At 41.1% G+C, this 16,813-nt stretch overlaps 1 protein-coding gene across 2 annotated transcripts in view; it reads right to left on the bottom strand.

Annotated features, from left to right (window-relative positions):
* BAK1 (BCL2 antagonist/killer 1) overlaps window positions 1-16,813 on the bottom strand; it is a 49,153-nt gene that overhangs the window by 19,336 nt on the left and 13,004 nt on the right. The window contains exons 2-3 of one of the 2 annotated variants that reach the window (XM_061632418.1): window positions 12,655-12,797; window positions 11,686-11,800 (exon numbers count right to left, since the gene is read on the bottom strand). In XM_061632418.1, the coding sequence (XP_061488402.1) occupies window positions 11,686-11,767 (82 nt within the window). In that variant the 5' untranslated portion in view covers window positions 11,768-11,800; window positions 12,655-12,797. The remainder of the gene's footprint in view (window positions 1-11,685; window positions 11,801-12,654; window positions 12,798-16,813) is intronic. The other variant, XM_061632416.1, reaches the window with a different exon arrangement.

The raw sequence follows: 16,813 nt of genomic DNA, 5'->3' as shown, positions 1-16,813 counted from the left end.
CTTCCTTTTTCCTCCTTCCTTGCCCACTCCAGCCATCCCTCCCTCCCTCCCTCCCCCCTGGTCAGTTTTACCTATCCTAAGCATGATTGCATGGGAGAAAATCACTCTGAACTCAATAAACATGCAAATGATCAAACCTGTCCTTCTACTCCCCTCCCCTTCCTCCCTGCTCCCCTCCCCCTCCTCCCCTCCACCCTTCCTCCTCCCCTCCCCATCCCCTGTGGTCAGTTTCATCTATCCTAAGCATGATTGCAGGGGAGTAAATCCCACTGAACTCAATAAGCATGCAAATGATCAATCCATTCCCAGCAAGCTTGCACAGGATCCCATTTCTTACCTCCTAGAATAGATTAACAAGCTGAGAAATTCACTAATAGGCAAAAAAACTTGTGGTTTAAGAACATACCTATAGCCAACAGATATTTCTATCAAACTTTAAAAAGCAGGGAAATTGGGCAGCTATAGTGAATGCACCAGGGAAGCAGGAAACCTGACCTCCTCTTTCAGATACTGTACTGCCCTACAAATTTGTCAAAATGCAAATACCTGTGGGCTATAGGTACGTTCTTAAACCACAAGGTTTTTTGCCTATTAGTGAATAATCTTTATGTTTGAAAAGATGTATCTGTTTATACAAAGGCTGATAAGCCCTCACATTGTAGGATGTGATTGCATACAAAAATTTAACTACTGCAAAAGTTATGCAACTATACCTACAAAAGGTTAGATCTCTCAGCTCTAGAAATCAAAGAGGCAAAGCTCACCAACAACCTCCACCCTATTGCTAGTTTTTAAAAAGACTTTCTAATCATCAAAATTTCTCCTAGGCCTAATTACCTTTCCCCCAACACACACACACACACACACACACACACACACAGAGTGGGTCTTACATTGGCCTGGCAGTAAGCCCAACTGAACTCAGAGGGCCTTACTTTTGAGTAGACATGCATGGGACTGTCCTGCAAGTCCATGCACTCCTAGGATGGGTTACAATTTAAAAACAACGTTGTCAGATATGATATAAAGAGTTCTGCTTTAGGGTGACTAATAAACTAAACCCAGGCTTGAGCTTTACGGATGACAGGATGGAGCTATGCAGGTAGGAACAGGTGCCAACTGTAGTCACCCCTTCCCATAAAGTTCTATGAGACAAAATGGATACATTGCAACTAAACAATCTGTTGGGGGCAGAGGCAAAACTGACTCCTCCCAAGAAACTGGGACAAGGTGTGAAAGACTACATAGATGCTAATTCTCCCCTGCATCAAGATAGGAAGCTACAAATCTGCCATCCACCTGACACACACTGGGAGGGAACTCCAGAGTTAGCCCTAGATGCTATGCTCAATGCAAATGCAGGGGTTCAGGGTTCAGGGATTACACGTAACCCCATTCCCAATCTAGAAGGCAAAAGCCGGTATATTTGCAATCTTTTAACATGTGAAGTGTCTCTTAAGGTATCTGGCTTAGCGCAGAAGCCATTCCTAGAGAACTAGAAAGCTCCACAAACACTGCCAATTACCTCTCCTGTATCCCATCTTTTACTGGTCATCAGATTCTGTCCTCTCCTGACCTCTGTGCAAAAGCCCACAAGTCAGGCTCTGTGGCTCTCCTACATCCTGTGCAATGCAGGGTCTCTGCAATGTGGCTTTTGGCAAGTGATCACTTCAGACCTCTGGCGAGAATGAACTGTCTAGAGATAGAGAGAAGGGGTGCTCCCATCCACTTTGGGTTCTGGCCTTACCGACTTCTGTCATATAACCCTGTCACCTGATGTCAATCTGATGTCAGATGATTGTTAGACAGGTGGTCTCTAAGAGCTAGCTCACCAAACCATAACAGTTCCCCACCCTTTCTATGAATGGGAGACGTAGATTTTAACTTCAGACACAAAGGAGGAAAAATATAGATGTACTATGTGGATGCCTGAAGCACCTCTTGTTTTTTGGTACACAATAGGAAATATACTTTCTTCCTCTGCTCCATGCATCTGCTAGATGCTTTTTTAGCTTACTCTCCTGGCATATCTCAATAGAAACTGGGCTGTTTCCCCTCACGCTAATCTAGTTGAATAGTAACTGCTGACTCACCAGCAGACACTGATGAGTCAACCGAGCACTGAACAACAACAATTTTTATACATGTGGAAAACAAATATTAGATCACATAACCTGAAAAACACTTGAGGTACAAAGGATTCCAAGGAAGAGATGTCAGACTCAGAGTGATCAGATGTGACTAAATGTGCTTTTGGGCTTGATTGAGTAAATGAAATTATGTCTAGTTCACACAAGATGGCAGAATCATCTCGCTGGTTTATAAACAGGATACGGTCAAAATATGAAGAGAGCTGTTGCTAGTCGGGCGGTATATAAGCTTAATTAAATAAATAATAAATAAATAATGAAAGGTTTGGGCCAACCTATTATGCGCTGCTAGCAAAATATTTAAAATAGGAAATACTCATATTTTCAAAGTATATAATCATTTCTTATTTTGCTGATCCATTTTGATTTTTTAAAAAAATAAGCTTTCAAATGAAAGGCATAATACCTTCGGAAGTTCTCCTGCAGAAGCCTCACTGCCATGAATGAGAGAAGCCCATAAGCATGGTAGTACTGTAAGGCAATGAAACCGTTTTCCAGTTAGGCTGCACTCTTTTAGGGTACAATATTGTACTGAAGATCCACTGGCTGAGGGTCTATAAGCAAACATTCCCAACCGGGTACCCTCCAGATGTTGCTGAACTACCATTCCCATCATCCTTTATGGCTGTGTGGGGATTCGAAGCCTGGTTTGTAGTCCAGCACCTTAACCACTACACTGTATGGGAAGAAAAAAGATGGCAGCACCCCCTAAAAAAGGAGTTAAAATGATCCCTTAAAGGTAAAGGTGTCCCCGCACTTGTAGTGTGAATCGTTTCTGACTCTTAGGGTGACGTCTTGCAACGTTTACTAGGCAGATCGTATATATGGGGTGGGATTGCCAGTTCCTTCCCCGGCCTGTCTTTACCCCCCAGCATATGCCAGGTACTCATTTTACCGACAACAGATGGATGGAAGACTGAGTGGACCTCGACCCCTTTTACCGGAGATTCGACTTCCTCCTTCCGTTGGAATTGAACTCCGGCTGTGAGCAGAGCTTCGGCTGCGTTACCGCTGCTTACCACTCTGCGCCACACAGGGTCTTAAAACGATCCCTTAGATAAGTGGAAATACTCCCCATCTCCAACCCAGAGAATGTTGTGCTGATTTTTTAAAAAAACCAAAACCCTGCATATGCACATGCAAACAGGATGGAACAGACCAACTTTCAATTCCATCTTGCTGGACATGGACCATTCTATCTCCCCTGACATATGTTCTACTGAAAATTGACATGGACTGAAGTTAGAACTATCCACAATAGTTTCATCACAAATTTTGAAGTGCAGAAGATATTCATGACATTCCTGAGAGATGTGCCCCCATGGTGAGTCCAAAAATGCAGGCAGCTCTGTATATCCATCATATTTTTTCAAAAAAATAGTGCAATAGTCAGTGAGCTTGCAAAGGGTGGGGCAGTGGTTAACATGCTGGAATTTGGCTAGGGAGGTCTCAGTTGACATGTGGCATGACTAAAATCCTATGCATAGTTGCCTAAGAGTGTACTACATTGAACTCAGTGGTGCTTCAACTTGTAAAAAGACACTAATTTAACAAAGGATCTTCAGCCAGCTGAAATGCAGCCTTTCAGTTTTAGAAATGAAAACTATCTTCCAATGAAGTATTATCATTTAAATTGCTAGAAGACTTCCACTATGCTAATCTGTCAGAAACTCTCATACAACGTAAGAACAAGATGCTGAACTAGATGGGTCATTGGCCTGACCAAGTAGGCTCTTATGTTCTTAAACAGAGTAAACTTGAAAGCCTCATCACCTCATTCATTGCTGTGTTGTTGTTGTTGTTATTATTTGATTTATATCCTATCCCTCCTCCAAGCAGGACCCCAGGGCGGCAAACAAAAGCACTAAAAACATTAAAACATCATAAAAACAAACTTTAAAACACATTAAACCAAAACATCTTCAAAAACGTTACTTAAAAAAAGCTATCAAAACATCTTCTAAGATTAAAAACATTTTAATAAGAAAGTTTAAGAACATATTAAAAAGCAATTCCAACACAGATACAGACTGGGATAGGTCTCAAAAGGCTTGTTGAAAGAGGAAAGTCTTCAATAGGCACCAAAAACATAACAGAGATGGCGCCTGTCTAATATTTAAGGAGAGAGCATTTCAAAGGGTAGGTGTCGCCACACTAAAGGTCCATTTCCTATGTTGTGCAGAACAAACCCCCAGATAAGATGGTATCTGCAGGAGGCCCTCACCTGCAGACTACAGTGATTGACTGGGTATATAAGGGATAAGACGGTCTTTCAGGTATCCTGGTCCCAAGCTGCACAGGGCTTTGTACACCAAAACTAGAACCTTGAACCTTGTTCCCAAAACTGCACACTCTCCCGTCTTCTTCCAGCTCCACTTCATGGTCTACACCAGTGGTCTACAAATGGTCCAGACCCAAGACCCATGACTCCCAACCTCCAACATGGGACCCACTTTCACATTTTCATTTTTGATATTTAATAGTGCTAACAATGCAAATTATTAATCCTAAAATGGCAATTCACAGCATAATATACATAGGGTTATATTCAATTAAGTCCTACTCAGAGTAGACCCACTGAAATTAATGAACCTAAGTTATGTCTATTAACTTCAGTGGGTCTACAATGAGTAGGACTAGCACTGAATGCCACCCATAGTATCACTTCATTTATTTATTTAAATCTATATCCCACCCTTCCTCCAAGAAGGAGCCCAGGGCAACAAATAAAACACTAAAAGCACCCTAAAACATCTTAAAAACAAAAGACTTTGAAACATTAAGACAAAACATCTTTTAAAAAACATCTTAAAAAGCAATTCCAACACAGACACAGGCTGGATTAAGGTCTCTATTTAAAAGGCCTGTTGAAAGAGGAGGTGCAGCATTAGCATTACTACCAAATGAAAGCCAGTGATTTTTACACTTGATTTTAGCCAGAAGGCTCAGAAATTATTGAGAACACACAATTTCAATGGGACACCTGGGCATGTTTATTCTAGATTTCATTCCAGTGAAGGGTGATATCAGAAAGTCTAACTCACAGCTCAATTCCTATAGCTACACTGGTTTTGTTTTGTTTTGAGGGTCATCGATGTTGAGAAGCCTTCCTCACAAAGATGGGAAAAAATGGAAATGGTCTGCCTTCAAGTCAATCCCGACTTATGGCGACCCTATGAATAGGATTTTCATGGTAAGCTGCATGCAGAGGGGGGTTACCATTGCCCTCCTCTGAGGCTGAGAGGCAGTGACTGGCCCAAGGTCACCCAGTGAGCTTCATGGCTGTGTGGGGATTCAAACCCTGGTCTCCCAGGTCGTAGTCCAACACCTTAACCACTACGCCACACTGGCTCTCCCCTCACAAAGATAGGTGCTATAAAATGGCAGCAGATGGATGATAGCTTCACTTCCCAATTCTGGGTATCCTTTACAAACTGAAATCCAAAACTTTGGCAATCTTAGTTGCTGAAACTGCACTTTTAAACTTGCATCACAAAAGAGTCCAAGGAATTGTTTCTGCATATCTTTATCCAGTGACTCAGTGTCCACAGGGAATGGTGACTCTATCCACTGTATACTCTCATGTAAACTGTAGGGGGGAAAGGCACTGCACTGTTAATTGCATAACACCTCCTTTGATGGAAGCAAAATTTCATTGTTTGATCTTCCCCAAAAGACTGTGCAATAGTTGGAAACATTGTTGCCATTAAGCTTGTGCTTTCTTACAAAAAAAGCATGCATGGCATCAAAAAGGATTCAACTCTTCCTTGTCTTCGTTATCTCCTCTTGCCTTCTATTACTTTCGCCACCTCCTTTCTTTCTGTTCCCTGCTGGTGCCTTTTTCTCTCACGACCTTCTTGCCCTCTGTCACCTGTCCTCCCTTTCTTATTCTCTTACTTGCTGCCTTATCTTCACCTCCTCCTTGCATTTTCTCTTGTCTCACCTTCCTTCCTAATCGTCTATCACCAGCTGTCTGCCTTTTGCATTTTCCTCTCTGCTGACATCTTCTTCCACCTTCTCTTTACCTTCACACATTTCAATCCTTTCTTTCTCTCACCTTCCTCTCCTTTCTTTCACCTGCTGTTATCGTCCTCTTTCCTAGAGGCATTCAGAGCCATTGCACTTCCATATTCAGAACAGAAACCACTACAGTGTCCTCTCCACTGTCCTCCACACAAAAAAACTACCCTGCCCCTCACTCCACACACACAGCCCAGCACAACTTTCTTTCCTTGTAGTTCTCCAGAACATGGGCTGAAAAGCAAAGTGCTGTTGTGTGGTTGGCTGAAGTGGGCACGTGGCCTCAACAGATACTCTGAAATGGGAGGAGGCAAAATGTGAAGCAAGGAGGAGGGAAATGGGAGCAGGGCCATTTGCGGCATTAGGAACTTGACAACAGTACAGAGTGACCCATAAATGGATCTCCCTCTTTGCCCAACAAAAGACTTTTCCCTTTACCCAGCCCTATGTCAGGTTGAGGGAGTGGAGTGAGGATGATGTAGCATCCCTGCTTCCTCCATCTCTCACTCTGTGCAGCCACCAAACGCCTGCTGTCACCGCCTGAGCCCCCAGCTGCTGTCATAGTGGCAACTGCTGGGCAACCAAATTATCTTGCCACAGTTGACACTTCAGTATTTTAGTCCCTAGCATACTTTTATTCTGGGAGAAGTCTAGAAAGCCATAGAAATAGACCAGAAAGTCAACAGGGTACCCTTGCTCCACACAGAGCTTTCCTCACTAAGGGCACAGCTATAGGGAGGTAGGGCATACGGTTGGCCAGAAATACGTATTTTAGTATTTCAGTATTTTACTGAAAAAGTCTTGTGCCTTTCTACTACCACATTACAGCACTCATGGAAATGGATAAAATGAGAATAATACATCCTAGCCCAGTCACCGCATGTAGTGCTCCTTTGGTCTGATCAGACTGAGCTGGAGTCCCAGCATAGAGGCACCAGCTTTGCTGCGACCCACCTGGACTGGCCTCACAACCCACCTGTGGGTCCCAATCTACTGGTTGAAGAACTACATCACTGATGATTCATCCATTCTTACTCACTAATAATCAGTAAAGAGGTAAACCAAAGCATTACAAATTGCTTTCTTTCTCTTTTATATGCTAATTTAGATTAATTTGACTGCAGGTCCTGTACAGTTGGCTTCCATAGTGTCTCTAGGTAAACAACTATTAGTTGCAATTTGTTATTTTGCCCCCAAATAAACTACTAATGCCTCTCTTTTAGCAAAGCACCTGACAAGTTAAGCATCTCTTTCTAAAGATCCTCACTGTTGCCACTGAGCCCACTGCAACAAGGCCTGTGTTCCTAATCTGAAAACTGAGTTTTATACTTCAGGGCAATGTGCTGGAGCATAGTCTGCTGGTGGGCGGCACCAGAGGCCAGAGCCATCTCCCTCTCTCCCAACACCTAATACCATCCCTCCATTAACTGACTCACACATGCACACCCATTCAACAATCATCCATTCACATTCGCCCTCACTCACTTTCTTGCTCATTTATCCAGGCATCATCCATCCATTTCATTCCCTCTCTTCAGCTTCCCGAGCTACAACTCCCCCCACAATTCACTTCTGCATGGCAATTAGGCTTAGGAAAAAAAAGTCCTATGGACATGAACACAACCTTTATTTCTAAACCTAATTGCTGCATGGAGGACAAGGGCGAGGAAGGGAGGCTACGGGCCAGATCCAACGGCAGCAGCCCACATGCTGTTTATTATACCCTTGCAGTATATAATAAACATCATCAGTCACAATTGTATTTTGGGATAATTCTGCAATTATTATTCAGCCACAATCATATTGATGTGAAGAGGTCAAGCTAAACAAGGACTGACCTGGGTGTTTTTGTTTTTTTAAATCTATCATACTTCAGCTAGATTAGGCAAAGCAAATATATTGTGACGTATGTATCACAAGCAGAGTTTTTATTCCAAATTGGCAGACAGATACTGTCATGAACCGCTCCCAGTCCAGTCCCAGGACTCAATTTCCCAAACCAGGGGAATTGATCCTGGGAAGGCACAAACCTGTGCTGAGTTAACCAACAACAACCCTGTAAGATAGGTAGACTGCCACCACCCCTTAATCTGGTCACCCACTCTGGGCCAAGGGGAAACTCAAAGTGCCAGAAATAGACCTGCCAAGGATTCCAACAGAAAAGAGCCAAACTACACTCCTTGTCTTGCAGCCTTAGGAAAAATATCCAAATATATGGTAGTCCAGGGTCAATTGGCCAAGGTACTGGATTCAGAGCCAAATCCCCTCCTGCAGTGAACACACACTGGTAAATAAGAAGTAGCTTTATTAAATAAAATATAAGTGCACAATTACAGCAGCAAAATGGTTCCTTAAAACCCACACCCCTGAGGGCTAGGTAAAACACAGAGAGTTACCGTCACAAAACAAAACAACAAAACTGTCTAGCCTACTCTATACTTACAAAGAGGTAAACAGCAAATAGCTTCATGGTTCCACATCTCCCGAGAGATGTATATCCTGGATAGCAGATGGAAGATAGAACCTCACCTTTGCAGCATCAGCAACCATAGGGTACATTGGGGAATAAAGACCTAAAGTCTGAATCCTATTCTTATGGGAAAATGCCCAGCAACAGCCAGTAATTAATTAGCCAATTAGGGGGCTTTCAGATGATGAAATATTTCTGGAGTTTTTGCACCTAAGGTCATGTACTCGCCAACCTTGCTAGGCCAGGCGGCCTTGAATACCAGTCTCCACTGATAAACAGGTGTTCTTGCTTGGGCCTAATTAACTAGCTTCAGCTGTGTAAACTGCAAAGTCATGCCTCTGAGAGGCCCCATCTCAGAGAAGATGTGTTCCCCCAGAATTCTTTGCCTCAAAGCCATTTTAGAAATCAGGCGTTCTTGACAGATACTACTGAGAAACAAATTGTATGAGATAATCCTGTCTAAAAAAATTAACAAGCCAAAGCAAGTAACACAGAATTGTGTAAGATACTATTGACAAAGCTACAATGGCTCATTTACAAGTGCAACAGTAAAACAGGTTAAAAGGTCGCATGTGCATAAAGGTTCACAGTAAAGTTAAGTTCCACCTGCCTGCACCACATCTCTGGGAGGCTCCATATATACACCTTCCAAACACATTTGTGTAAGTAAGTGCCACTGAATGCACTGGGAGTTACTTCCAAGTAAACATATACAGACCCCCAAAATTCAAAGGAGGGCAAGACCTTTATTAGGCCCAAATGTTACCAAGCAGTGAGAAAGTTTTCAGATTCCCCAGTATTAATCAGGCTAGAGATAATAAACAATATGGGATGGGGTGGGGGAAGAAAGAGAGAAAGAAAGCTGACTAATATTGAAACATAGAATCTGTATTTAAACTGAGGTTTTTAGATGGAATGTGCAAAGAGGTAGCAGACGCTTGCTCACTATTTTGTGACGTTTTGGTTGGCCTAATGAAGGCACTGGCCTATTATGGATTTCCCCGCCTAATAAGTCTATCAGGCTACCTTTGCTTATTATGTATGGGATTGTACTGTAACAACTACCCATTTGCAAATTATTCCATCCTCAGCTCAAGAATGCAAGGGTCACTATTATTATTACTATTATTATAATAATAGTAGTAGTAGTAGTCGTCGTCACTTTTTTCAAATTGAAACTCAAAGTGATGTACAACATTAATAAATAGACATAAAAACATCTGAAAACACTCACAGGCTAATAAAAACAAAATCCCACATAATATTGCACAGAATGATCACATTTCTGTGTGAAGACATAAGAGATAAGGGTTTTCTCCCAGTCTTAACAGGGAGGGTTAATTTAAAAAAGCAAACACAGTGGTATTGACATCATGAACTGAGAAAATAAACTTTTCCAATGATGTACTTTTTCTTTTTAAAACACACACATACACGTCTAGAGAGGATATATCTGTATTTAATAGTGGCTATTTTCCAAGACAGAGACTAGATATGGGTTTTTAGAATGGCCATCGAGGAAGTTTGCACAAAAGGCATTCAGCATTTCTTATGGAGTTTAATCTTGGCAGTTTTAATTATATTACACTGATTCATTATATTAGACAAAATGGAAATGTCTTTTTGTGGAGAGGCTGTAGATGACAGCCACAGTGTGCACTTTCCATCGCATGGGGAACCTATGGCCCTCCAAGATGTTGCTGGACTTCAACTCCCATCTACCCAGCCAGCAGGGCCACTGCTCATGGACGATGTGGGTTGTAGTCCAGAAACATCCTGAAGGCCACAGGTTCCTATGCCTGTATTACAAGTGTTCACTCAGGTCTTCAAAATAATGTAGTTTGGCCCTCTGCTTTTAAAATCTGTTTTTAACTTTGAGGGTGCATCACATTCTGTTTCACTGTACTTATTGTTAGGTTTTTTCTTTTTAATAATTGTATGTTTTACTTTGTATGTCAATTGTTTTTAACTATTGTAAGCCGCTCAGAGAACGTTATGCTATGGGATGGCATATGAATGTCATCAATACAAATACTCACAGGCTATGTACACACCATACATTTAAAGCACATGAGTTCCTCCAAAGAATCTTGAGAGGTGTAGTTTGTTAAGGGTGCTTAACAGACCCTCTCGGGTGTTAAGATAAGCAGAGGGGGCCTTCTTGGTAATTCCACTGGTCTCAGAAGTTCAGGGGATGGTGGTCAGGGAGAAAGCTTTCTCTGTGGCAGCCCCTAGTTGTGGAATTCCCTCCCCATTAAGGTGGGTCTACAATCTTTAATGTACGATTTTTGGTGAATGCTCAAGATACACTTCTTTACGCTGGCTTTTGGCACCTGAGAAGTGTGCTTTCAGGATCCTCCCTATTTCTGTGATTGTAATCTGTTTAATTATTTTTAACACTGAATTTTATACTGTTGTAACCTGCCCTGGGACCTGCTGGTGAAGGGCAGGCAATACATCATCATCATCATTATAACAACAACAACGAGGGATAAAATACAGTTTCCAGGATTCTTTGGGAAAAACCATGTACTTTAAACGTGCTTTAAATATATGGTGTTTACATAGCCATATACTGACTTGGCTGTAATATAAGTATTTGTTTTTCCATGTGATGTTGGTACATTGTTAAAACTAACCAGGCCTCTGCTGTAAGCGACTACAGGAAGATTGGTGTGCATGGGGTTCACAGGCAAAGGGAAAGAGAAGTCTCACTCTCTCATAACACTAGATCCTGGGGTCATATGCTAGACTATATGCTACCCCTACGATCAGAGGCAATATGCCTCTGAATACTAGTTGCTGGGAACAGCAGTAGGAGAAGACTTTTGTCTCGTCTACTTCTTTTGGGCTTTCCAGAGGCATCTGATTGGCCACTGTGGGAAGCACAATGTAGGGCTATAGGCCTTTGGACTGATCCAGCAGGGCTGATCTTATATTCTTATAAAATCAGGATGGATCTTAAGATCAGCAAAGAAAAACCATGGACAAGGATATACACAATACCCAAAGCCAGAGGTCCAGATAGTCATAAACTTCTTTTACCTGATGCAATTTCCAGGGATGATCTGCGTCTCTCTGTCCTCCTTCGATCTGCTGGGTCACCACCATTCTTCCTCGAGGCCATGCTAGAGGGGAGCTTTGGAAGAATAGTTTCAATCTGCAAAAAGTCAGAGGAACCACTCCATTAGTGTGAAACTCAACAGTTTGGCTCTTTTAATGTGACACTCTGTGTGATTTCAGCTGCTTCCTCTTCCCATAAGCCGGTTAGCTCCACCTCTCAGTAATCTGACTCTTTGCTTTTCTTACTCACCTCCATCTCCCGTCCTGTCTGTCTTCCTCTTCTCAGAAAAAAATCTGCCTCTCCCTCAATCATTATACAAACCTCATTCCTTAACAATACTCTCTATCATATTGTCAATGAAAAATTGAGGTTCCACTACTGTTCTTGTAAAACATTTCATGTACACCCCAGATGATTTGCACATGCAAGAAATAGCATCTTTATAAGATTCAACTCCAATTGCTTAATTCCATTTCCATCTTTATAAGATTCAACTCCAATTGCTTAATTCCATTTCCGTTTGCACAGTTTGAGCCTGAATGTTAATGGAGAGTTTTCTGGGACAACAGCGAACAAATTCAAATGAGCCGAATGCCCTCTATCATAGTTGTTTGCCTTGCTCTTAGAACCCTCCATTTGATAGCCATAAATTATGAGACAGGCAGTCAAAGCATGCAGCAACAAGACTTTTGAAAAGCAGATCAGGAACCCTAGATTCCTAGGGACATGTGCAGTGGCTTCAAATAATAATAATAATAATAATAATAAAATAATAAAATTTTATTTAGCAGACGCCCATCTGTCCGACTGAACGGACACTCTGGGCGACGTACAATATAAAATACAATATAAAATACAATCTGCTCATATACATAATCATCACATTATTAATATCATAACATCTCATCTGAAGACCATCTTACATTAATACAGTGTAAAACCTAACCCACCCCAGAGATCCCATAGGCCTGCCTGAAGAGCCAGGTCTTCAAGGCTCGGCGAAAAGTCAACAGGGAGGGCGCATGCCGAAGGTCAACAGGAATATGAACATGGCCACAGGTTGTTGGTTTTTTTAAATACACATATCCAGAGCCTGCACCATAAGTAAAGAAAAAAAAAAGTTATTTGTTGAAACAGCATGGCATGAAGACAGACATGCTTTAACAGAAGATATAACAATGATATAAAGTAATTGTTTAGCCACACATCAGTAATGTAAAATCTATATAAATCTAATAAACAAATAAATAAAATAATAAATGTTAAACGACAGCTAAACTGTTTTGCTACCACAGATACAAACATTTAGGCTACAATCTTACACTCACTCCCTTGGGAACAAGTCCCACAGAACTCTAGGGTTTACTTCTGAATAGATGTGTACAGAATTACATTGCAATTGAAAAAATAAAACAAGCATATCAACAAACATGTGAAAACATCAAGCTGTTCTACAATACTCTAGTTAAAAATTAAAGCTTCAATACATTAAAAACAGATGGTAAACCGCCAACATTTTGATAACATTCATGCAGATAAAGCCACCAAAATAGTTGTAGGCTAAAACGCAAACTGTCAAATGCATTTCAACTACTTTGGTATTCTTTAATGACTTAAAAACACAAAACCAGTAATCTCATACCTTCAAGAGTTGAGCTATTCCAGTCAAGTAACACAGATCTGCCTTAGAAGATTGCACAGCTTGCAGCCCTAGCATGAAATCAATGTCTAGTTCATTGTGCCCACAGTCTCATCTAAACAATGCTATTTTAACCAAAACAGGATTTAAACCACTTTAAACAATGAATAGATACAAGTTATTTTTGCCCGCTAGTGATTTTTAAATTCAAAATTGCAGTCTTCTGCCTCTTCTTAAATTCCACACAGAATGCAGTATTATCAAGAAAAGTATGTTATCCCTAAAATCGTTTGTCACATTCCATTTACAACCAACACAGCCACTCTAGCCCTCACTGGCCATCAATAGTCTGATTCTAGACTATATTTTACGTATGTACTTTATATGCAGAAAAAACTACCACTGAAGGATTCACAACAAACCAGCGCATTTTTATGAATATCTTGAAGATCTTGTACTGGCACATTCACAGTTCAAAGTAACAAAGCTATTGGCAAGTTTCTGTGCTATTGGCAAGTATCAATGTGTGTATAAGAGCTTCCATTGTCCAGATAGGAAGGACCCAGGGAAATGGGAATAAACAAGGCAGACACCAGTAGCGTCTACATGAAATACTTATACATATGCTTCTAGGTGAATTCAAAAATATTAGACTAAATGTATTCAGAGTAGGAAAAATAGGGAGTGCTTGGGAGCTCAAGAAATACTGCACTCATAAATCGAGTATAGCTGTCTCATAATTCTTTTGCTAACTTACAGCACAATCTTATGCTTATCTATTCAGAAGTAAATCCCATTGAGTTCAACAGGGTTTACTTCCAGGTGATTAACTATAGGGCTACACCCTATTATACATAAAGTCCAACCTCAAGACATATAAGGAAAATGTAATATTACATGTTTAGCTTAAAGACTTTATTTTGAATAACACATCAATTACAAGCAACACTACAGTCTACATGATGCTCCTGAATAAATCCCCTTAAACTGTATCCTCAAGAATAATTTCAAAATTCAATTACTTGCTGCTGAAGCTGATGCAGATCACATCTCGTGACTAACACTGCTCAAATGGCTGAGTCATCACTGATGCTACTCAAATCCACAAAATGAGTTTGAGCCCAATTCTGACAGAAAAAAAGAGAATACAAAGCCAACTCACTTGGGAGAAAATAGAGGGGAGCTGCACTGTGTCCAAGGAACTTCTGAAAGTATACACCTAAAGAGGGTGAGCAGCGGAAAGAGTTTGTCTTCTACTCTCTTTCCCCTGCCCTCCCCTATCCCTCAGGACCTCAAATACAGCAGTTCATACTGCTGAAGGAATATGATGACACTCTCTTTCATTAGCTTCAAAGCACCCAGAACATTTGCACACTGGTGGTAGTTGGTAATATCAATGAAAGATAAGGAACCCGAATTTCTGCATTATATTTAACATTAAGAGGCCATTCATTCATCAGTACCCAAGAGTAAACTGCTCTAATGAACATAGTTAAACTTATGCTGCCTCGTTTTAATAGGCAACTTATGGTTGCCAACTGACCAGAAAACAAACTGCAGCCTGATCTGTTCATTTCACAGCAATTTCATACCTATGAATTAAAAAGTGCAGGTTTTTAAGGCACTGGAGAAAAACATTGTCACTTGCTCACATTTGCAGATCAAATTGCTGTTAAAGACACAGTTATGGAGTAGTGGTTAGAGCAGGGGTGCAGGCCCTCCAGATATTGTTGGACTTAAATTCCCATCTGCCCTAGCTGTTGTGGCCAATAGTCAGGGATGATGGGAGATACAATCCAACAACATTTGGAGGGCCACAGGTTTCTCATCCCTGAGCTTACAGGGACAGACAGGGACCGGGGAAACCTAGGTTCAAGAATCCATTCAGCTATGAAACTCAGTGTGTGACTTTGGGCCAGTTCCCTTCTCTCAGCCTAACACACCACACAGGGTTGTTGTGAAGATAACTGCAGGAGAACCATGTACACCACCTTGAGCTCCTTTAAAGAAAGATGGGATATTAGTGTAATAAATAAATAAAAAGAAGAAGGCTCTGAGAGGGTCCTCTTCCCACAATATTAATTTCTCTCATGGAAGCCATTTTGTTGGAGGAAACTGTGCGTCAATCCTACATGAATGCTACAACTGACAATTGAATCTTGCCATATCCAGAGGCAGCAAAATAGACACATGACAAACATGCAACTTCCACATAGGAAATATCACCTTGTGTGGAGCAACCCACACCTAGTTATCTTGAGCTTGGTTTGACATACTGATAAATCTTCCAATATACTAAGGCTGAAAGTCTGGATCTCTTTGTGATCTAGTAGCTCCATGGATATGTCTGGGAATACTTTGGTGTAGATGGCTTGAGAAATGCTTGCAGCTGTGACCAAGCAGTAACAAAGCATTCATTAACAATGCTAATATATTTCTGCAAAATGGAAGCTTAAAAATAACAAGCACAAAGATTTATTTTAAAATCAGTTTAAGATAGGTGAACTGTCTTTCTTGTGGAGGCATCTTGTGGACGCATCAAGTCGCATTACTAAAACCATTGGGAGTGGGGGCTGGGAAGCACACACAATGGTTAATTGCAGCTATCTGCATGATAACTGTGAAAGTTTTAACTCTATTGTACATTCTGAAAAGCACACAATTGTCAATAGTGGTTAGGAGAGGGTGAGAGCCACAAAAGAAGGGAAGTGATCTCTTGTATAAGACCAATTAATGTTCAAAATGCCCGAAGCACACGCTTTTGGATTAGACAGGATTTTTCTTCAAGGGTAGGCACTGCGGTCAAAAGTACTGCAAAGTATGTAAGTGTTATGCTGCAGGTCATGCTATATCCTGGTTCATGAGGGTGCCTTCTTCTCTTTCTGGCAGGGTTCTGGTGAATGGTAAGCAGAAATCCAGCTGGAGCATATTTTCAAGAGCATGGAGATGAAATTATGGCAAATGCTTGACCTCTGAATTTCTGACTACCATTCAGTTGAATAAAAGGATTCTCTGTCCCTCTTATTCTGCCAGGGCAAAGGCAGCATCCTGATACCTAGTACAAATAAATTGTTCCTCAAACAAAGAATACCAATTGTTGAACAAGATAGAAATACATTCATTAAATTAACCACTGTTTGGCCTTGCTGGCGGGGAATTAGGTTACACCTCCATCCACGAAAAGGCACCACGGCTTAGAAAAGAAATTTTAGCAGGGAGGCAAAACAAAGAAAGATTGCCTATGGAGGAAAATTTTCAACAAATGATGTGGGTGCGTAAGAATGAGTGTTTGGCTTTGATAGAATTAAGGCTGCAGTGTCTTTAAGAGCTGTGAAACATGCACAGATTCAAAAGGTATGCAGATTTCTTAATGATTGCATCTCCAATCTGTGGCGGAAAATGGAGAGTAACCACCACGCCAAATTTCTGCTGTTAACAACATGCAAGAGATGTAATGAACTTTGACTTCT

This window comes from Rhineura floridana, chromosome 6 (genome assembly GCF_030035675.1).
Source record: "Rhineura floridana isolate rRhiFlo1 chromosome 6, rRhiFlo1.hap2, whole genome shotgun sequence".
NCBI classification, from domain to species: Eukaryota; Metazoa; Chordata; class Lepidosauria; order Squamata; family Rhineuridae; genus Rhineura; species Rhineura floridana.
Note: the sequence above shows the minus strand (reverse complement) of the source record. Positions and strands in the feature narration are given on the sequence as shown.